Raw genomic sequence first — 22367 nt, forward strand, 5'->3', positions numbered from 1 at the left:
TATTTGACCACGGATAAGAGTTTTAACGATATCGTTAGGTTCAAATAGTGATTTTGGACTTGGACGCATGCTTGGAGTTTCATTTGGATGTTTCTAGAAGGTTTTGGCGCTAATTAGAGAAAGTTGGCAATTTGAATGTTTGGAAAGTTCATAGGTTTGACCAAGAGATGACTTCAATATTATTGGGTTTGGATTGTGGTTTTAGGAATTAGAATAGGTTTGTTATATCATTTAGAACTTGTCTGCAAAATTTGAGGTCATTCCGAGTTGATTTGATTTGGTTCGGTACGAGTTTTGGAAGTTAAAAGTTCAAAGGTTCATTAAGTTTGATTAGAGATGCGATTCGTTATTTTGATGTTGCTATGTGGGATTTGACGCCTCGAGTAGGTTCGTATTATATTTTTGAACTTATTGGTATGTTTTATGGGATCCCGAGGGGCTTGGGTGAGTTTCAGATAGGTTTGGGTTGTGTTGCGCTAGTTTTTTATGTTTCGACGTCATTTCTTCAAGCATAAATGGTATAATATTAAGCAACTGAACTCCAAATTATGTTTTGATTGAAGCATTAGATCCATATCGTAATTACGAAGCCATAACAAAAATAATCATCGAATTTGGACGTCGTATGAGGGAGTTATGCATATTTTAGTATTGGAGAAGTTAATTGTTGCTGGTGCTTCGCATATGCAAACCGCAAAAGCGGAAATGACTGCTGAAAAACCGCCAGGTGCAAGTTTTGGGTGCAAAAGCGAAAATCCCTATGTGTAAAAAATCAGACTGCGTTCATTTGGTATTTTGAGCATATCTTGAGTTCTAAAGCTCCGATTAAGTGATTTTTGCGGCGTTCTTCTCGTATTTTCATGGGGGTCAGTATCTAACCTCAATTGTGTATTAAAATGTTTCATTTTTGAATTAATCTTTGTTTTTATTGGAGAATTATGGGGTTTTTTTATCAAAAATTTTCTAAAGAGAATAATTGTGTTTTGAACATCGATTCAGAGTTGGAATTGGATGAAATTAGTATGGGTGGACTTGTATTCGAATGGGTTGTAGTAATTTATAAGATTTTTCCGATTCCGAGGTGCAGGCTCGAGTTGACCTTTTTGTTGACTTTGAGTTTTTTAGTTAAGTATTCGATCTTTATCGCTTAGGTTTGTTTCCTAAGGCATTATTTGATGTTTTTGGGTTGCTGTTTTTGACTAGTTTCAAGTCGTCCGGAGGTTTATTTGCATGGGGTGGACTTTCTGGAGTATTGTATGACTTGTTAGATATTTGATTTGGCTTGTTTGAAGTAAGTATATTACCTAAACTTGGTTGAGACACTAGTTGCCTGAGTTATTTATGATAGCTACGTGCTATGGATGCGCATATGTGTGGAGTAAGAGCCTATGAGCAAGCACCGAGGAATTTATCTATGCTCGAGATAGTTCTTAGTCTATGACATGCCTTAAATTGATTGTTAATGTCACGATCCAAAATTTAACTAGTCGTGATGGCACCTAACCCAACCCGCTAGGTAAGCTATTTAACAATAAACCATAATTTTATATATGCTTACAAGAATTTTGAGCCTCATCACCGACAACATTCCTTGGCACTTGCCTTTTAAAAAAGTTCCATCAAGTCCTAAAAAGGATTTCAGACATACTTTAAGTTATTCTTAAGGGCTTAAAAGCAGACATACATCCTCAAAAATCTCCTCTTACCTTCCCCCATTGCATTCTTAGATATATGTATCACCACATCAGTCACGATGTGGTTTTCTCTTAATTCTTGAGCATATGCCTCTAACTTGTTATACTCATCCAAGTAGTTGTCCACCAATTTCTCTAAAACTATCCTCTCACCTTCTTTAGATTTGAATCACTTACATTCATTTTAAGTCTGTCTTTCAAGTCAACCTTCATTTCTTTAACCATAAACTTAGAATTATTATGAATATTTCTATTGAAATAATGTGTTAAAGTAGCAGGAGTAGCTCTTATATTCTCATATACTTCACCACAGTTATGATCATTCCTTCAAAAAAAAATTCTTTATCCCTTGTTTTTTCCTATCCTCAGAAATACAACACTTAAAGTGACACCCAACTTCACACTTGTATATAAGTCTTCTCCTAACACTCTTATCGATGAAAACCCTTCTTATTGGAAACAACATAAAACCAATAACCTTATCAGCTTTAGCAAGATCCTTAAATATTATACCCTTTTCTATAATTTTATACCTATCAAGTTGGTCTGTAATTTCAAACATCTTTTGCCTCTCAAATACATCTAGGACATCACTATCATAATTACTTTGTACACTTTCATTATATAGATCCTCCTCACTATTATCACAATCAGTAACAACAATAACATGTACATTATTGGTATCAGTAGGTTAGGTAAAATAGGAACAATAAGAGTATCATCAAGAAGGTCAATCATAAATAAATCAATATCCTTGAAACCTCCATTAATTAGGGCTTAAAGTATCACGCCCTGAAGCTGGGTGAGGCGTGATGGCGCTCAACCTACCTTACCCATTGAGCAAGGCCTATTATAACTAAATGAAATTCAAAATAGAATATCACACCAAGAAAAATCATAAATAAATCTTAAGACAATAACTATATGAAAATTAAATTATAACATAAAACTTAACATGAATCTAAATACTGGAGCCTCCAGTATTTAACATGTCTGACTGCTAAACCCACTGGGAAAGTCATAAGCCTCCAACTGATGCCTGAATACACAAATCAATGGGGCATTTCCCTGGAATAATATAAAAGTCCAAAAAGAAATAAAAGCCTGAGAAGAGATCTGCAACCGCTAGAATAAATCAATGGAGATTGTGAGCTAAATCTAGAAAGCCCATCTCTAGCTACGAACTTTATCACCTGCACACCCGAAAGAGATAAGTATCTCCAAGGGTACCCAGTAAATCTTGTTTACTTTCCCCTAAACGGAGGACAAGACCTTTCTGGACTAAATAATTATAATAAGGATGTAATAAATATAACTCAAACAATTTAATAAGTTAATAGTAAATCTAAATATGAAGTGTAACATGAAATCTAAATTTTGGACTAACATGAATCTAAATATTGGAGAATCTTATCTGGAATAATTCTTATATCGGTAGGTTTGTATGCTCGTTAATGTCAGAATATATTTGATGTTCATAACCATATATAAATACTACTAGTTTGATATTTATATCTAAGTTATCTGATGCCCGTGGAGAATACTATTTAGCGTAACTGAAAGAGTGGTGCTATCATAGTTATAACAAATATTTAGTACCATTATATGACACAAAATAATTTATTATAGCTATTCATGAAATTTAACTTCTAGATGTACGTTATACGAGTGGGTATCAGTATATTGTATATGTAACTCTTACCCTTAGTCTGAATACAAATAGTCATCTATGGCTATCTAACATTTCTAGTTTTTATGGCTATGGACCGCTGAGTCGATGATTTATCATTATTTGCCCCTCCTAATTCTTAGGGCTATCTCCCTTAATCTGTTGTTCATCTTTGCTAATGTAATGCACTCACATTCGTATTTCTTACTATTCTCATCACCTCCTGTTATTATGAGTCACAAGGTGCTAATTATATTTCAGGTGCTTTATATACTTTGTCTGGTTGATCTTAGCTCACCCTCGAAATTCCATCAAGGAACTTGAGGCATAACTTTCTTTTACTAGACTCTTGCGTACTGTACTCACTCGTGTACATCTTGCCTAGTTCATATACTTTGTCCAATTGATTCTTATTTCTCCTTAGGACCATATCCTGAAACTTGAGGTCTAATCTTTCTCATTTAACTCTTGACTATTGCACTCAGTTGCCTACCTCTTGTCTGATTTCATTTGTGGTGGTTGTTGCTTGACTGGTCGTCCTAACATTTCGATTCAATTTGATAAGTACTTTAGGATATTCTTTCCGGGGTTCCCTTATTTCTTTAGTACTAATCTCTCTTCACGTGTGAATCCTGTATCATTTATTAAAGTAATGGATACATATTATAAAGTATAAATTTAAATACACCACAAGCTAGGATTCTCATGTAACGTTATCATTTTTTATCAATAAAGTTAAAAGATATACTCTTTGATCAATTCTATCTCTATTCATCTAGCCTTCATGCTATCAATTAAATTTTGATATATCTCTATAGTTTAAAATTCGGTTGCTCCAATAGATGATGTCAGAAGATCATTCTTTGATCAACTTTATCTTCACTATATACTTCTGCTTTAACAATATCAATTACGCTTTGATATAATTGTCTCTCAAGGTTGACTGCTCTTTTGTGGAGTATCCAAACCTCGCTATTTCTTGTTAATGTATTTGTCATGCACAAAATTTTTAAAATGATTAACTTTAGTGTCAGTTTTCTCCTTGTACTTTTCTAAAAGGATCCGGATGTACTAAAAATATATTATCCCAATATTTACGAAGTATATTGCGTATAATGTAAGTTCAAGAATATAACAAACTAAAAGCAGTATAATAGAGACTCACAAAATTGTAGATAACTATATGTGTGAATTCATCTTTCTAGCTCAAATATACGCAGAACTTTACATCTTTTTCAAGAACAAGAAGCAAATAATAGTATAGTTAATTATAGATTATATAACGACATCTTTATCAAATATTGATATTCTAGGGCTATTTATGTTACGAAAGATTTTACTATATATAAAGCTTTTAGATACTTTATTAGAGTTCTTTTTTTAATCTTGTTTCACAAGAAAAAAAAAACTTGGCTTACATTTTAAAGATAGCTAAAGAGAAAATAGTCAAATGACAATGATGAAATAAGAAAGGGGAGGGCATTTAACGTTTCAACTAAATTTATACATACAATTTTAGTTTTATAAGGAGTTGTTTAACTTTTATTTTGATCAAGTCATATTTCATATAAAATTTTTGCATTAACCTCTCCTTGCAGGAAAATAAATTATAGCGTTTGAAATACAAGGTTTTAAGTACATGTTTTTTTCTAAATTTAAAATTAACATACTTAAAAATACATAAAATTGTATTATAACTCTAATACTTAAAATATTTTAGAAAAATTATTGTCACAAAATATAAGGTTACGCACAAAAAAATTTATATCCTGTTTGGCCAAACTTATTTTTGGCCAAAAATGCTTTTTTTGGCCAAAAGTATTGAGATGTTTGGCCAAGATTTTGGAAAAAAAAAAAAAGTGCTTTTGAGGAGAAGCAGAAGCAGTTTTGGAGAAGCAGAAAAAAGTAGTTTCTCTCCAAAAGCACTTTTTTGAGAAGCACTTTTGAAAAAAAAATACACTTAGAAGCAGTTTTTTAAAATTTGGTCAAACACTAATTGCTGCTCAGAAGTGCTTTTCAAACTAATTAGCCAAACACAAATTGTTTCTCACCAAAAGTACTTTTAAGAAAAATACTTTTGAAAAAAAAACACTTCTCAAAATAAGCTGATTTTTGCAGCTTGGCCAAACGGGCTATTAAAGACAACTCTATTAGCACAACTTGTTTGGCATAGGTGTGACTGCACTCAAGATTTAAGATATAAAACTAAAGGCAACATAAGCTAAAATATGAATAAGGTACAAAAGTGATCCTATTGTAATAACATTAAAAAATGGAAAGAATTTAAAATATAAAAAGTAGTACATAAAAAACGGGTCCATTTTCTAGAAGGTGAACAACTAAGATAAGAAACTAATCACTCTCAACGTATAACATGTATATGAATCATTTTGAGGTATTATTATATGCAAAGTGTAGATTTGATGAGAAAAATTTCGATGAGAAAATTAATCTTGAGTAAATTGATGGCTTGAAAAATAAAGAAGAAAGAGCATTTTCATGACACAAATTCAAGCATTAAAAATAGCGTCATTGGAAGCACAACTCTTTCATTACAAAGGTATTCAAAACGATTATATCATGAACGGAGTTCTACATAAGTAATCTTAAACAATCATCTTTCATTATCGAAGCCGACTTCTTTCAAAAGTGTTGCTCTAATTTCTTATTTGCCACAACGTTTTTAGGACCAAAAATGCAAATATAACCTCTGGTAAAATATTCTTATGTGGCAGTCTCTTAATCCTGCTTGGGACCAAACCACAAGACGCATAAAAATTCTCTTTATTCGCTCTCCGTAAAATTTACTGAGTGCACAATTGGCAAAGTTATGTTGTTTCACAAGTGCAGTGTATATTTTGGTCATTTGGCGGGCAATATATACTTAAGGAACTCTTCTGCATGATCACACATTATAGTTTTCAGTCTTATAAATAAAAATATGATAGATGTGAAAAGTTGCAACGGTTGATGAATCATGAATGTGTCCTTGCAAAGAAATGTCTCCCACTGAAGAAAGCACAATAACTTTCTTCGGCTAATGAAATTGCTTTAATTTTTTTTTTATTGGACAATGTTGCTCTGTGCATTTTTTAATCTCCATTATGCCATTTTAAAAAATTACTCTCTCAAAGCATTAGTACATACATATAACGGAAGTGTTAAAGTGGCTTCCCCAAGCTGTGGAAACTCTTCGAATTGCAACGATTAACGTGATTTTTTTTGTGTGTAAGATAAATAGGTTAGGTTTAAGAAGGGTGATTTAGTAATTTAACTTTAGCCTTAAAGACTTCCTATTTTTAAAATAGTATAGATAGATATAGATAGATAACTTTTTGTTAACACTAGCATCTTCCTGACAACATTCCTAAACCTTGTCACCTCGTCTTTCATAGAACAGATCCTTTACACTGACCGTACATTTTTTTAACCTTCTTTCGAGCTAGTTTCATCCCATCTCCTCCTTACTTCAATATCATTTTGCTTCTCATATTTTGCACCACAGATAATTAGTGTTGTTAAAGAAGCATTGAGCCTCTCTAATTCCGTAGTGGATGCCAATCGTTCACGAAATAGATAGGAAAGACGTCACATATGGTTGGTTTGGAATTGATAAAACTTCTACATAATCCATCCATATATTTGTATAAAAAGGAGTCGTATATAGTTGTAGTTGCAGCCTATGTGTTTGACAAAATCTTTGGTAAATTAATTCGGACTAGTAATACAGCCTTAGTTAACCAAATTTTCAACATAGTTGCATCCATCTTTGATCTTTAAATAAGTAATTTCTCAGTTCAAAAATTATTTTTCCTTGTCAAACTTTGACACATGAAACATGATTGGCACGTGTGTTACACTAAGGGGTAATACGATTTATGCGGGATAAGTTATGTTGGGATTAGTTATCCTGATATTATTTTTTATTCACTGTTTGGTATGTTATATTAAAAATGAAAATTGCATAATTTCTAAGAAGAAGGTATAAGTTATTCCGGCACTAATTATCCCACCCTCTACAATGTATAAATTATTCCGACACTTATTTTAATCCCGAGATAATTTATACCACGTTTGCTAATCAAACAAACATTAAGGTAATATTAATTTTTTATACCAATACTATACCTTCTTATACCTTATACCAAACGACCCCTAGATCTTTGGAAATTGTTGGTGTTCACGTAAGATGATACTTATACCACTTTGAACAATTATAGGGGGGGTCATAAGATCCCATACAGTTTAAGTGTGCAACAGGAAAAGCTGAACAAGTTCACGAAGGAAATTATGTATTATCCCAAACAGCTTTTTTAATTGTCAAAACTGATGGCCCTATTTATGTTACATCAAGCAGAGTAGGAAAATGAAGACAGTAAAAAAGAATTTGTGGCACATGTTGATGCCGTATAGCTGTTGGAGTAATAAATGTACTAAACTAAATGGGGCCGAAGAATCTTTGATCTGCCTACACTGAATCTGGCACGCGCCCTCCACACTCCCCAATCACCCTTCTTTTAACTTCTCTCTCCTCACATTTCTTCAATAGCTTTTTATCTCCACACTCCCCAAACCCTTCCCTGGTAATTTCTCTTCACCTTTCTGCAAAATCTTTAATATTTTTATATACCCCTTTTTCCTTTCCTCTGTAAATTTCTTTAACGAGATTTCATTTTGAATCACCAGAAAGTTTTTTTCTTTCTTCTTGGTATGTGTTAATCTTCGTTTTCTGTGCTTGCCTTTGGTTGTTTTAGCTAAAGTAAACGTGCCATAGGAGAACAAAGTGTTCCTTTAATATCATAGAAATAATGGTGGTTATGTGTCTTCATCTAAAGTTTTGGGGTTGTGGGGTGAGTATATGGACTCAAGATTATACTATCTTGGCTAAACGATATCAGGGAAAAGTAATTCTTCTTTTTTACTTCCTTTTTTTGGTTTTAACATTTTATGTGTAAAGTGTCAAGACTTTATTATCGAATCAAGCATATTTCATGTTTGTACTTTTAGATGCTATCCTTCATTTGATTTCTTAGAGCCTATTTGGATTAACTAATTTCAAGCTCTTGGAAAGATAGGAAATTATATCATTACAACCCCAGTGACTAAATGTATGATTTAATTGTAAAAAAGATTTACAATTTGTGTTTACTTGAACAGACTAAATATAATTTGTGTGTGTATAGATGGGCTTCAATTCATTTGCACTCAAGGGGAGCTTTAAGGATTTAGTTATTGTGCTATTTTCCGGTTCCTCTATAAGAAAAGAAAAATCTAATGCATTCTCACATTTAGTTGTTAAATGTACCTGCGAGCTCTCAAGTTTAAAGTGCTCTCCTTGTACTCTGCAGATTCTCATTTGCCTTTTGCCTGTGGACTTTATCGGTGTCTGTCTCTAGATGTTGGGTGGTGTAGCTTCTGTTTCCATGTTCACCAATCAAACTGCTAATGTAAGTAATCCTCTTGCGGCAAGGATACTCATATAGCACAATGTTTAGTTCAAGTGTCAGAAATGAACTTGTGTTGGATTTTGTGTACCTTGTGCTAACTACTGCTAGTTAAAGTTTATCACTCTCCTTTGGTATCTGTTAGGCTATGTTCTCCACGGTCCCTAATTTTTCATTGTTCTATTCTAGCTTCGCTCTTTTTAACATTGCTTAGTGGGTTAACGTTCTTTTCTTCTCCTTTCTGCAGGGCTTTCAAGTTGCTTCTTTTTTGTTTGTTAGATCTTCCAACCTGTCTAAGAAGTACTCAATTCCACAACCTTTTTTCAAAATTCCTGGCATTAGGGAACATATTTTCCAATTTGTAGCCGGTAATAATGGAAGCCTTACCAGAAAGAACATTGTCTTTGCTATTCCAAATGGAAAGGACGATGCTGAAAAAGAAGGTTCAGATTACTATATTGATTATCCAGTTGCCATTGATCGGAAACAAGATGGAAATTCTTGTGCGCCAGAGATGGAAACAACTTTTTCCTTGTTGCCATGTGGTGAGGGTACTCCTAAAAGTAATGAGATCAATGGTAAGGAAGATGGCTTACTTGCTAAGCTGATTGCTGTTCATTTGCATGTACTGGCAATGGAACAATGGAACGCCTCCAAACTTACAATGTCCCACAAGTATGTTCTCTTTTAATTTTTTTTATAAATATTTCCATAAGAAGTATGTCCATTTCTATTGTGAGATAATATAGGCCTGTTTACCCTCATTTCTGTCCTCTCTCAGACTCCCAAAGGAGAAATACCAGCAGATAAAGTTATCATTTCTGTGAAATAACAACATAAATTGAACCGTGTAGGAAGCGCGTGGTTGAAAGATCTAATGGAAGGCTATTGCTATGTGATGAGAACATAGCTAGCATGGAGGATTTATCCAGTAGAATACAGACACATAATCAATATGCGTTCTTCCTTTTTATTGATGAAGTTTTTGGTTTACTTAAGTACTTTCATTTACTGTATCTTGAGTGTTTTAAAATAAACTTGAATCATTACGCGTAAAAGTTATTGAGAGTGGTTACACTGAATACCTGCTCTTTATCAGCTTTTCCACCAGCAACTCTACTGCAATTTTCCCTGCTTGATCATATATTCCTGCAACTAACTTGAGATTCCATGGATGACAGAAATTACTTGGTCAGTGCAACAAACCTAATTCATTATTTGGCATTGAAAAGCCTTGACGTAGAGCAGCTTAAAGATGAACTTTCTTCCATTGGTCTTCTGAGTTTAGACACAATAAATCAACATGTTCTTGCAAGTCTTTCTGCAGGCATCCGACTGTTAGATAACTTGAAATATGATTCTTCAAGTCGTAGTGTCTCATATAGTGAAGGAATCTCTTCAACCAAAAGTCTGGACAAACAAATCAACGGGGAATTTTCTATTAGTACAATAAGGAGGAGGGCATCCCATACTGGAGACCTGTTATTGGGCAGATTGCCAGAAAAGAGAAAAACTCATATCATGGTAACAGTGGGGCAAGAAGCTATAGAAAACGAAACACTAGTGGAAGATCTTCTCAATGCTGGAACTACAATTGTTCGTATCAACTGTGCCCATGGAAGCCCTGAAATTTGGAGTGAGATCATCAGAAGGGTGAAAAGAAGCTCTCAAATCCTTGAAAAGCCTTGTCGAATTCTCATGGACTTAGCTGGGCCCAAGCTTCGAACTGGAACGCTACAGCCCGGTCCACGTGTGTTGAAACTATCTCCCAAGAAGAATGCTTATGGTCAAGTGATATGTCCTGCCCTAGTTTGGCTCTCAAGCCCAGGAGCTGGTTCTCCACCTGCCCATGTATCCCCTGATGCTGTTCTACATGTGGACGGTGAAGAACTTCTTAGTAAGCTGGAGCCAAATGATGTTGTGACATTATCTGATGCTCGTGGAAAACGAAGGACACTGAAGATCTTAAGCAAGTATCCTGTTTTCTCCGGCATTGGATTTATGGCTGAATGCAGCAAGACTGCTTATGTCAAGTCAGGTGCAAAATTGTTTATCAAGGACAAGAGAAAGAAATTTTCAGCTGGACATGTAGTAAACATTCCTCCTCTCAAGCAATTTATCAGATTAAGGGTTGGTGACTTGCTGTCTATCTCACGAGATAGTCAAAATGAAGAAAACAAGTTGAATTATTCTTCCGCTGGTGCTCACAGGATAACCTGCTCATCTGGATATGTTTTTGATGCAGTGAAGCCTGGGGAACCAATTGCTTTTGATGATGGGAAGATATGGGGTATTATTAAAGCAACTAGCACTTCCGAAATTGTTGTATCAATCACCCATGCAAGTCCTACAGGTAGTAAACTTGGGTCAGAGAAGTCCATAAATATTCCAAGGAGCAATATTCGGTATGAAGGCCTCACTTTAAAGGACCTTATAGATCTTGACTTTGTGGCCGAGCATGCAGACATGGTGGGGGTATCATTTGTCCGAGATGTCAGTGACATTCTACTGTTGCGCCAAGAACTTGAGAAGCGGAAAAGAGGGGACTTGGGGGTTGTTTTAAAGATTGAGACAAAAGGAGGATTTGAGAGATTGCCGCTCCTACTATTGGAGGCAATGAAAATGCCAAATCCTTTAGGCGTCATGATTGCCAGAGGAGATCTTGCTGTAGAGTGTGGATGGGAAAACATGGCATATATACAGGAGGAGATAATCTCCGTCTGCAAAGCTGCTCATGTTCCTGTCATTTGGGCAACACAGGTCCTGGAGTCGCTCGTCAAGTATGGGGTGCCCACTAGAGCTGAGCTAACTGATGTGACAGACGGAATGAGGTCAGTAGTCTCTTTGCCTCTGTGTGTGTGCGTGTGTGAGTGCATTTTGATTCCCATCTTTCCTTTTTGGGTTTTTTTGAGGAGTTGAGTCGGGAGTCGAGGAGGTTATAGTCTGGCTGCTTCTTTATTTTTTCTATATACTTAAATGGAGTTTAACATGTTCTGGAACTTCTAACATTAAAATGTGACATAACTTATCAAGTCAAACACTTGAATGGACTTTTCTTGATCAGTTATATCTCAAAGAAGTCAAATTTGCTCAGCACATATGCATAAGTTTTAACTAGTTTTGAGGCATGGAAACTTGTGAATGCACGGATATACTTGTCAATAGTAGGTGGAGTGTACATGGAGAAAGATAAAACGCATCTTTTACTGGAAATATACTTGAGGCTTAGATTATATACAATATTAAAAGCTATAAAGGAACCAAGTACAGAGAGGAATAGTTGTCCCAATAACTCATGTATAGCCCAAAAAATTGTATGCTAATAACTAATCTTTGAAACGGAGTTATTTAGCAATTGATGCCAAATAATCGGCAAAGGTCCTGAATGCTTTAAAAATCAACTGTGATCACGTTTATTCTTAGTTAATAAGCATCTCTGTGTGGGGTGGGACCGGGGGGGGGGGCCTTGAGGTGGGTAACAAGGGGTCAATTAAAAGTCAAAGAATGAGTATTAATTGGATGATGGAAATAACCATGGAGATATATGGGGCTGGTATGTCTAACTTTGTAAGAGTAACTTTGCTTTCTGTTGAACTTGGATTTCTTTTGCTTAGAACTGGTATTTGGAAGGACCACACCATCTAGTTTGTGGACTGAGATATTGGACTGGTGTTGTGTAGGACTTACTAGCTCATATACAATCAACAAAGAGGTCTTTCCCTTAAATCAGATAACCAATGGTGTTGATAAAGAAATAAATGCCCTTGTCTGACCACTTATCCTCAAACCATTTTTGCCCACCTAACCCCCTTAAAATCCTCCAAATAATCTCAAATATGTGCTGTTGTTAACTCGTATTAGAACTGTAGTAGAAACTCGACCTTTACTCCATTTTCCTGTGAATGTTTTTCGACAGCACGACCCGTGTTTAATCTGTTTTCTTATTGCAGGACAAGTTGTATCATGTTGAACAAGGGTAAATGCATTGTGGAAGCTGTTACTTTCTTACACAGAATATTGAGCAATCACTCCATGAAGCCAAATGCGGAATTTAAGCCTCTTGCTTTATCCAGCCATGACTCTTAGTTGCGTTGACCGTACGAGTAGCTGCTGATGTATTCTCCCCACTCGTGTACATCCTCTACTTCACCATGACCATTTCTTCTGCTATGTACATACATCAATATTAAGCGAAACCAAACAATTAGTAGTAGTGTACAATCCTATTATCTTAACAGTTGAAGAACTATGTGAAACCAGGGTTCAAATCTAAACTGAGACAAAAATACGAGGTGATCTCTTTGTTTGCCCAAATCTTTGGAGGTACTGGTAATGTAATTCTTGGTGCTTGTACTTGTGAAAGGTGGCAAGTAACTGGTGAAATAGTCAAAGTATGCGCAAGCTGGCCGAACACCAATGTTATCAAGAGTTCCCCCTAACGGCACACTGTATATAATCTTGAGATGGCCAATGTGAACAGTAAGTGGTATCTGTTGATGAAATGCCATTGCATGGAACTGAGGAATAGCGGATGCTTAAACATATAGGCGGATGAGACATAGAAAGAATAGATTCAAGTGCTCCTGAGTCAAGAGACTCTTCTCCCTAAATAGCATTCATGTAAAGAGTGATTTTTTGTTTTTTAGAGATGCCCTTGATGATTCGGATCTACCCCTTGCATCTTCATATCTTTGAAAGCCCAGACTATTGTTCTGGATCTGCATTAGTCATATTTCAGGTGCAAAGCCTCTTCAGCTTTTTTCAAGCTTGATGGTCAAGTTCCCTGCGACTTCCATAAATACGTTGGGAAAGCAAGAGAACGCTTTGCATTTTCTTATGCATGTACATCACACCTCCTATGGTTGTTACCAAAGCTCCTAGTGAACCCAAAATGGGCGATGGACTTGGATCTACCAAATGACACATTAAAAAAAAGCCTGTTGTTGCGCATTATGAAGGAACAAAAATCCATGGGTACTACCAATAAAAAAGTAACATCACAATGATTAAAAAGTATTGTGCACTTATTCTGATATGGGGCTCAAGTTAAATGGCTTATTCCTAGTCATTTCATTGGTAACCCAGTTGAAAAGCATTAGGTAGACATAAGTGTAATTCAGCAGTCAGCAGCAAGCCGGTCAAAACACATGATATTGCTTGTTAGCTCTTTCTATCTGGTGAAAGACTTCTGGGGTAGATGGTACTTAAAAACCAATTAGTCATATCTAAAGAGCAATCGCCATCAACCTTTATCCACGGTTAAAAAGAATATGAAAAAAGGAACTTTGCATGTGTTAATTTGTTGATGTTGTGCAAAGAATATGAAAAAGGAACTTTGCATGTGCGAATTTGTTGTGCATCCTAAGTTCTGATAAAGAAAGGAGATTTTAGTTAGTTGACGATCAACATAAAATTATTTAATTTATAAGGCAAACCGACAACAGTGAATACATAGAGACATGCACCGAGAATAAAATAGGTCCAGATGGAGCAAAATGTGGGGGTTTGTATAGTTGACCATAATTGGCTTGGAATTGAGGTATTTATTGTTGTGGATTCTATAATAATCTGGTAAAATGGTAGACATCATTTCTTTTGTACAAATACAATTGCTTTCTTTCCATCAAGCCTCGAGGCTTGAAGAAATTGCCAATATATTATACACAAAAACACGACTAAAAATGCACTCAATCATTTACAACAAGACCACGTACTAGAATTAACTAATGGCAGTTAATTATCTTCAGCAGTAAAATCTGGCTCTGTTGGCTTCTGAAGCAGAATGGGTGATATCCTGTCTGGCACCCTTGCTTTTTTTGCAGTATTGCGCCGCAAAGCATGGAGTACATTAGCAGCAAATCTTGATGCATAAAAGGTAGCACCCAAACTTGGTGAACTGCCACCTTCATTTGCCAATGCATCTTGCAACCTGTTTTCTTCATCACGAAGAGACTCTTCTACATTCTTCCTGCAATAACTCCGCCATGCTGCTTGTATGAAGCAAGCTGCCCAAGTTCTCCATTGGCCTGAGTAAAACCTGAAAGTGTGGCGGAGCTGCTTACTGTGAAGTCGTCTGAACTGAGAGGCTACAAGCTTTAAATCATCAGCCACTAAAGCAAATGCTTCAACTTCTGAGAGTGCTTGGGCAGTTCTAGTTGAGATTGGTAGGTTAGTTGACGAATTAGGGTCAAGAGCCCAAGTAAGTAGCTCCTCTCCACAAAAATCACCAGCTTTTAGATGCTCAGAGTTAAAAAAACCTGTCCTCCCTCCATTAGTGGTTACAGACAGTAGTTTGCCCCTCATTACAAACAGCATCGCATCAACTGGATCACCTTCACGAACAATGAAGCTGTCCTTGGTGAATAGCACTGGCTTCAGATGGTCGCATAATGCATCTAAGAGTTGTTCATCCATTTTTTCAAACATTGGCACCTTAAAATATCCATGCATAATCAAAATCAAGAACTAATAAACAGATCATAAGAACAACATTCTTTTGACTATACTACGCTTAGAAAATCTCACTTTTTATATATAAAAAGTTCATCTAATATATGATGCCAACCATTAGAGGGGAATAAATCACATCTGTATTTGCAAAATAAGGGTGAACCACAGTCAAAGAGCAGGAGTGACAAAACTTACTCTCATGAGCAAAGCTAAACAAAGATGACGCTTTATATCTCTCCTGAGGTCTTTCGGAAGGTTGTGAATCAGATTCTCTTCATCAACACCCCTAGTTTCCTGCCACCTGTATTGCTCATAGCACCTAATCCGCTCTCTGAGGTTCTCAGGGAGCAACCGATGTGACATCCACTGTTCTGCATCTCGTCTTTTCACCCTCATCTCCTCTAATCTTAATGTTGAGGATTGCAGACATGTCTATCACATACAAGTATTTTAGTTGATTAGAGCCTGGGATGAAAATTTTCAAGTTTGACGACTGAGAGTAAAATGGCACTGTTTCAAGAAGCCCTAAATCCCTGCACCCATCATTTAATAATGCAACTGATTCACATGTTTATTCCAAACAGACGTTTCTACTGGGCATCATGGCCTACCATAAGGTTGACAAAATCGCAGTCCATGACGTTGTTTATACACATAAGACGTACCAAAAACCTTAGTAAGTCGACGATAATTTTTTTTCCAATTAAACGAATTTAAACAGGTTGTGACATGACAGAGAAAGGAGGTGCCACCAGAATAAGAACTTTGCCATATAAGTTTTATTTCTTGAGATAAAATCTTGGATAGCTATTATTTTGAATTGTGCTGTCAAATGCTGGCTTTAGATCTTCCAGAACAGTGATGAAAAACTAAGAACCAAAAACTACCTGCATATTGCCAATGAGAAAGGCAAATAGCACCAGGCCAGCGATGGAAATGAAAACTGCAAAGCAAATTTCCCAGATGAAGGTACTTGTTTGGAGGTTTTGACCAAGGGAACTGCAAAATAAAGGAGCAAGGTTTTGGTTAGAATAACCACAGACAGAAAACTCAATGAAAATGAACCTTTTAAGACACAACTCAAAATTCTATTAACAGGACTTCCACATCTATCCTAGTCAGGAAAGTAAATTATCACCATTTATTTTTTTTATTTTTAAAAAGGGCTAAACATACCAGAAATGCCTACTGGATATGTCGACAAGGCTGAAAAGAGAGAAGCTATAATACAACCTGGCAAAGTAAAGAAATTAATCTTTTGGCAGTGCATCAAGTTTTCGGAGATTCTTTTAACCTTATCGACCTCAATGGAAGAGCCTTTGCTTAGTTTCTTTTCCAAAGCCACATTTGGATTAGAGATACACTACTAGGTGTGGGCATTATTTGGTTATAACCCAAAGAAACAGACTGAACAGAAAAAAATATGATATTTCCAGTTCAATATCTTTTGGGCTATTCTTCAGTTTAACATTAAAAGAGATTTCAATTTTCGGTTTGGTTTTTCGTTTTCTGGAAAACAAAAATCTGTTTAACTGAAGAACTGCCCAGCTGTGATAGGGTAGGTTTAGTCTGCTTTTAATATTAATGTCTACCCAGCTGCCGGTAAAAGACTGATGCAGAACATTAAAATAAGTATCTGATTGATAACTTTTTTATTGGAAAACAACAACAAAGATCTTCGAAAGAGAGCCAGAGATGAAAATGCTGTTTACTTAGTGTTTCTGTATCTGCTGAGATTTGAACCACTGCGTTATTTGTTTAACGTTGTAGATATTTCTATTCAATTATTTATTGATTTAGCCTACCTCCTTTTTGTTGGTCCAATTACTTTCAGAGAAAGAATAGACCAATTTTCTAAATGTGAACATTAGACTCAAACAGGAAAACCAAAATGAATCGAGGTTATTTCTATTCTGTTCAATTTACTTATAAACCAAGACCGAAAATAACCGAACCGAAAAAATGAAACCAAAACAAACAGTTATAAACCATCATTGTGCATGTCCTAGATGATATTGACATACAAGTTGAAACACCCCCACCCCTTGTTTACCAAATCCATCTCTCACTGTGTCTCCCCCCTCACCCCAAAAAAGAACCCCCTGTCCCTCACCTATGATTCCCCTCTTTCTTACCCTTGTTATTTTCCATCACCAGACTGAATTTTCTTGAATGGTATCTGTTGTAAACCTAAATAAATAGATAAAGTATCCTCTCTCTGAAGCTTAAAATTTTAGACAAGGTGGTCACCAAATTCAACATAATATCAACGGACTTGGTTTCAAGTCTCACTGTCATCCATCAACATAAATAGTTTCACGTGCTTAGTCCAAAAAAAAAAAAAAAAGAGTTAGGCAATATGTGACAGGACGTATTGCAAACCTAAATTAATAGGAGTAACTAACAATATCCTCCCTCTAACACTTTGAGCTATTAGATGAGATGGTCACAAAATTCAACATTATAAAACCAATAAAAACCAACCGAGTGCTCTAGCATCGCAAAGTCCAAAATGCTCAAGCTACGCATACACTATTCTACAAAGAAGTTTCTTTCTATTGCTGCTTGAACTTCTAATAGATGGTTAGTAGTCACCAGGGGCGGATCTATTAAGGAAGAGGGGGGTGGCACGCACCCGCAAACCTCGGCCGAAATGTTGTAAATATATGTATACATACAGACAAAGTTGCCAAATAGAATTAAGTGGCACCCAGCTCAGCAAAATGTTGGGTGCCGCTGGCAAAGGTTCTGGTTTGTCTCCCAAGTGATAGGAGTTTGATCCTAGCCTTAAGCACATTAATATTTTTTCCATTTCATGCATTTAGGACAAACTGGAGACCATGTTGTTTTTTCTTCCTTTTTCTTTACTACCTATTGACTATTTGCATTTAATTAATTCTTCTCTGCTTTTATCTTTTATTAATTCTTGGTAACTTTATCTTTCTTCTTCTATAAGTTATAAAAGTTTCTTCCTTCCAAAAACCTTCTCTTTCCCATCTTATAGAATCATTTTTCAAGAATAATTCTTCTTAATTTATGCTATCAAAATACATAAAAGTCTATACACTCTATTTCAACTTCACACTATTTTCGCTTTGTATCTACTGTTATCATGTATCAATAGATAGTAGAAAATTGATTTTTTTTTCTAGGAGAACAACTTCAATGTAATTATTTTTTCGTTTGATTGGTTTGTCCATATATAAACCTGATAAGACTAATAACTGACCCGAAATAAAAAATAGATCCAACTGACCCAATAAATATCCTATTTGGACCATGTAAATACAACACGTGTACATTAAAATTAGTGTGGCACCCGGAACCTCCAAATCCTAGATCCGCCTCTGGTAATCACTACACAGTACATGCAAATGTGGTTAAACAGAAAAACACTTGGGTATAAAGATCTAACCAACTTGTTTTTTAATATGCATAAGAGGCACATAGTGCAGGCGTACCTTAAATTTTGTAAACCCCACCAGAAACAATAAAAGAACTTCTGCGGAAAATCCATTGGTCCCACAACACCTGATTGGAGAGCGCCAAGGAATATCCCAAAATCAAATAGCGTTGCATTTGGTGTCTCTATAGGGCAGGAACTGTTCAGCAATGTTTTAAATTTTGTATGATCATCATCACAATACAATGAGGCATGATGACAGGGAGAAGAATTTCCACAAGCTTGTTTCCAGCAAGTAGTTTCGCGTTCTATAGAAAACAGATACCAAAAGGCTCCAAGTACCTAAAGAGCACAAAGCCACTCAATTCTCAGTTTAATGAGTACAAGATAGTATAGAATAGAGAATGATGTCACCGCTAAAAGAAAATATAATAGAGAATGATATAACTATTTCATAATACTACTGATATCTGCTGGCATATCATAAGTTTATATGCCAGGAAAACCTAAGATGGCTGAAAATCCATAACTTTTAGTTCTAAGGTTCCAATTAGTCAAAATAACAAAATTTTAAAGGACACCTTTTAGATAGAATCAACCATAGGTAACTTTGGGTAACACAAATTTGAACAACAGAGTAGATAGTATACTATCCATCAGAATTGTAACTCAAGGTTATTGCAAGCTTACATGGCTGGCAAGCATATAAAGGAAGAGATTGAAAGCAGCTCCAGCCCATGCTGTTTCAGTGAGTATGCCAGATGTTCTTGTGACTTCCCTATATAAAGGATACACTCGAAGGACCCTTGGAATATATTGGAAAAAGACAACAGACTTCAGCAAATTCTTGGTATTCAAAGATCTTGAACCCCGCAACTTAGGAATTATAATTAAAATTACAACCTGAAAATACATAAAAGGATAAGAGTAAACAACTGAACATAAATTTCTATTTACATAGGAAGTAGGTAAAAGCTAACATGCAATATAATACATGGAGTGCAAAAATGCTCCACATCATGTAAATCTATGATCTCCATGAGATACGATACATTGCCTGCTTGAACCAGAATAATCTTTTCACAAAATGTACCAACCATGAGTCTCTCTTCAATAGAAAGCCAAAGTAATGTTTTGAAGGGAAGTAACATGCACCTGTGGTAGTGGTAGAACTGCAAGAATGTCGATCAAGAAGTAAGTGGATAAGTATCTCTTTGCTATATCCCAAGCATCTTCAATTAAAACACCTCTTCCAAATACACGTGACGAAGGAGCAATAAAACCAGTTCGAAATTGAAGGGCAATATGAAGAAAGTAAAATATATCAGTAAAAGAACGCAAAACACTAGCTGTCACCTCCAACGTTCTGTTTAACCCCAGGCATTTGTTGTCGTTATCAATCACTGGAATATAAAGGAACAAAGGATCCAAGGAGATAGCAATTACACAGGATAATACAAATATTTTGTTCCACTTTTGAAGAAAAGGTCCTTGAGGATCAAGAATGTTCTTTTTGGATCCCAAGCTTTCTTCCACAAAACCACTTAAACTAGATTTTACAGCTTGTATTATGCCTTTGGCCCTCCATTTACCAGATTCCAAGCGATTATGTAATTCGTCGGAAGCTATTACAACTTTACTTCGGTGGACTCCACCTTTAGCATGAAAATTTCCCTCAGAGCTTCTCTCTGATTTCCAATCCTGAAACCTGCAAGGCAATTAATTCAAGTATTAGAAATACAAGTTGGCAAAAAACATGTCAGCAAATTGGTGCAGTTATATAACATCTATACATATACAAAACGAAAAAAAGAGAATAGTCCATGCTAAAATTTACTTCGTTAAGCTTTTTCAATACCCATTTAAGTAACCAAACATAAATGTGCTTGGACTTCCCTCTTAATTTTCTGTTCTCATCCAATTTCAAATAGGTAAGGCTATGTAGGCTTTCTATTGTTTCCCTCCAGGTCTAGAATTAGTCTATTTTCCACTTATAAATCTATAAAATCTGTTCATTTGTGTTATTTACATTCAGAAAGAAACTACTAGAAGGTTTAACCTGGAAAAAGCATTTAGTGGATTGAGAGGAAAAGGGGATTGCACAAGTTCTCAGAAAACTGACCTCACAAACTCGTCTTGGCGGTGATTCATAACTTTAGCCAATGCATCAACCTGCTCAACGTGGGGGATTGACTTCCAGAATCATTCTAGTGGCAACAAGTTTCTTGATGAGAACTGTCTCGAGTAGCTCCACAAAGAGCTAAATACCATTCCCTGAAAACATTAGTATGCTAGCCTGTCAGATAACTACAGGTACCACCAAACAACCCAAAAAAAAAGCAATTCCTTTTAAAACAGATTAGCAAACAAATGTTTTCAACGAAGTTAGAAGATTCTTTAAGATGCATAAAGCTTTGTCACAAAAGTTTTTAAAATTAGGACATACACTAGAACTGTAAAGTCTAACTTATCCTTTTCATGAGAGGTAGATAAGTAGTTAAAGAGGAAACCAATAACACATGAAATAAATATAGAAAAATAACTGGAAGTTACAAATGAATTTGAGGTTAAAGGCATTGAATGCTGTAGAAAAAACAACAAAAGTCAAATTGAAGACATGAAGATTTTGCAACCAGCAAATTTCTACATAAGGGTAGTGGCGCAACAAAATGCAATACCTTGATCAAACATGAGGCAATTCCTCATAATGAAAGTTGTAGCCCTTAATTCCAAAGAAATAATATTAATAAAATTGGCATTTGTCGATATTTAAGTTGGCTATCAGCTTACCAAACCTCCTCCTTTGACTGGAGTTGACCGAATTCAACAGAAATCGCTTAATTATCCGTGTGGAATGCTGATCTTAAGTTGAACAGAAAGCGAAGCATGGGAGTGAAGAAAGCAAACCAAGCAAAGTGCGATTAACTATGTTCACGAAGAATCTACACTCTGTAACAGCAAGAAGCAACTAATTTTTTTAGAAAGCGAAGCGGATTTATGGTTCTGCTCTGATTTTGAATTGTAATTAAGAAAAATACTTGCAACTTGTCTGAGATTTCCTTTCTGGTTCATAGGAGAGAGAGAGAGAGAGAGATTAGTCAGGAGAGTCCGCGAGAGGATCCGCCTTTGTGGGTCCAGTTCTTAGTTTTACCGGGACCCACTCGGTGGCTTTTCAAACCGGTATCAGCTGTCTTTGAAAATCACACAGGGCAACGTCCAGCCAGGCCTTTGCCTTGGATTTTTCCTTGTTTCTTCTTTCTTGCGGGTGTCATTTTCTTTAAACTCCAGATATGTACTATCAATACTCAAATAATAATTACAAGTAACTATCTGTATTAGGCATAAATTGGTGGAGTAATTTTTTAACTATGATAAATAATTGGTTATAACTGATAAAATTAAACAGACAATGTTAAAGTAATTTATATTTTATTATAATGTTTATAAGTTAAATCACTTTCGGAGTTCCAAAAAGGAATTAAATCAGTTGGCCACGCTGTAAAAGGAGTCACTATGAGAAATTCAAATAAATGCAATGAAGTTTATAAAAGATTAGAGATGCAAAGTGCGTCGATGATCTTTCGAAAACAGCTTCTTTATATGCACAGGGACGAGTATTTTTAGTCGCCTAAAGACAAAATTTATTTGGAGGCCTTAAATTTAAAAAGTAAAATATTTTTTAAAATAAATTATTGTTCTAACTTTTT

At 35.5% G+C, this 22367-nt stretch overlaps 2 protein-coding genes across 5 annotated transcripts; one reads left to right on the forward strand and one right to left on the reverse strand.

Annotated features, from left to right (window-relative positions):
- Positions 1–7838: 7838 nt before the first annotated feature.
- Positions 7839–13169, forward strand: LOC104235209 (plastidial pyruvate kinase 4, chloroplastic). Of its 2 annotated transcripts, none has more exons than XM_009788922.2 (5): positions 7839–7946; positions 8712–8810; positions 9055–9482; positions 9989–11638; positions 12758–13169. In XM_009788922.2, exons 2-5 carry the CDS (start codon positions 8760–8762, stop codon positions 12891–12893), a joined length of 2265 nt encoding a protein of 754 aa, XP_009787224.1. In that variant the 5' UTR covers positions 7839–7946; positions 8712–8759; the 3' UTR covers positions 12894–13169. The 2 variants fall into 2 exon arrangements, with proteins under 2 accessions (XP_009787224.1, XP_009787225.1); XM_009788923.2 differs by lacking the exon at positions 7839–7946 and adding an exon at positions 7971–8071.
- A 1033-nt stretch (positions 13170–14202) lies between these two features.
- On the reverse strand, positions 14203–21921 carry LOC104235208 (cyclic nucleotide-gated ion channel 1-like). Of its 3 annotated transcripts, XM_070150231.1 has the most exons (9): positions 21699–21921; positions 21451–21609; positions 20783–20934; positions 19816–20368; positions 19351–19563; positions 18719–19002; positions 16145–16256; positions 15453–15689; positions 14203–15239 (listed from the first exon to the last, which is right to left on the reverse strand). In XM_070150231.1, exons 3-9 carry the CDS (start codon positions 20809–20811, stop codon positions 14541–14543), a joined length of 2127 nt encoding a protein of 708 aa, XP_070006332.1. In that variant the 5' UTR covers positions 20812–20934; positions 21451–21609; positions 21699–21921; the 3' UTR covers positions 14203–14540. The 3 variants fall into 3 exon arrangements, with proteins under 3 accessions (XP_070006332.1, XP_009787221.1, XP_009787222.1); XM_009788919.2 differs by having other exon boundaries at positions 21451–21921; XM_009788920.2 differs by lacking the exons at positions 21451–21609; positions 21699–21921 and adding an exon at positions 21339–21420.
- Positions 21922–22367: the final 446 nt, after the last annotated feature.

This window comes from Nicotiana sylvestris, chromosome 6 (assembly GCF_000393655.2).
Source record: "Nicotiana sylvestris chromosome 6, ASM39365v2, whole genome shotgun sequence".
Taxonomy (NCBI): Eukaryota; Viridiplantae; Streptophyta; class Magnoliopsida; order Solanales; family Solanaceae; genus Nicotiana; species Nicotiana sylvestris.

Excerpts from the sequence above, each read along its gene's own strand:
- LOC104235209 (XM_009788922.2), top strand. The coding sequence starts at position 8,760 with ATGTTGGGTGGTGTAGCTTCTGTTTCCATGTTCACCAATCAAACTGCT. Across the intron at positions 8,811-9,054 it reads TCACCAATCAAACTGCTAAT|GGCTTTCAAGTTGCTTCTTT; the intron begins GTAAGTAATCCT and ends TCCTTTCTGCAG. Across the intron at positions 9,483-9,988 it reads AAACTTACAATGTCCCACAA|AAATTACTTGGTCAGTGCAA; the intron begins GTATGTTCTCTT and ends CATGGATGACAG.
- LOC104235208 (XM_070150231.1), bottom strand. The coding sequence starts at position 20,811 with ATGAATCACCGCCAAGACGAGTTTGTGAG. Across the intron at positions 20,369-20,782 it reads CGCCAAGACGAGTTTGTGAG|GTTTCAGGATTGGAAATCAG; the intron begins GTCAGTTTTCTG and ends ATTGCCTTGCAG. Across the intron at positions 16,257-18,718 it reads TGGGGTTTACAAAATTTAAG|TTCCCTTGGTCAAAACCTCC; the intron begins GTACGCCTGCAC and ends TTTATTTTGCAG.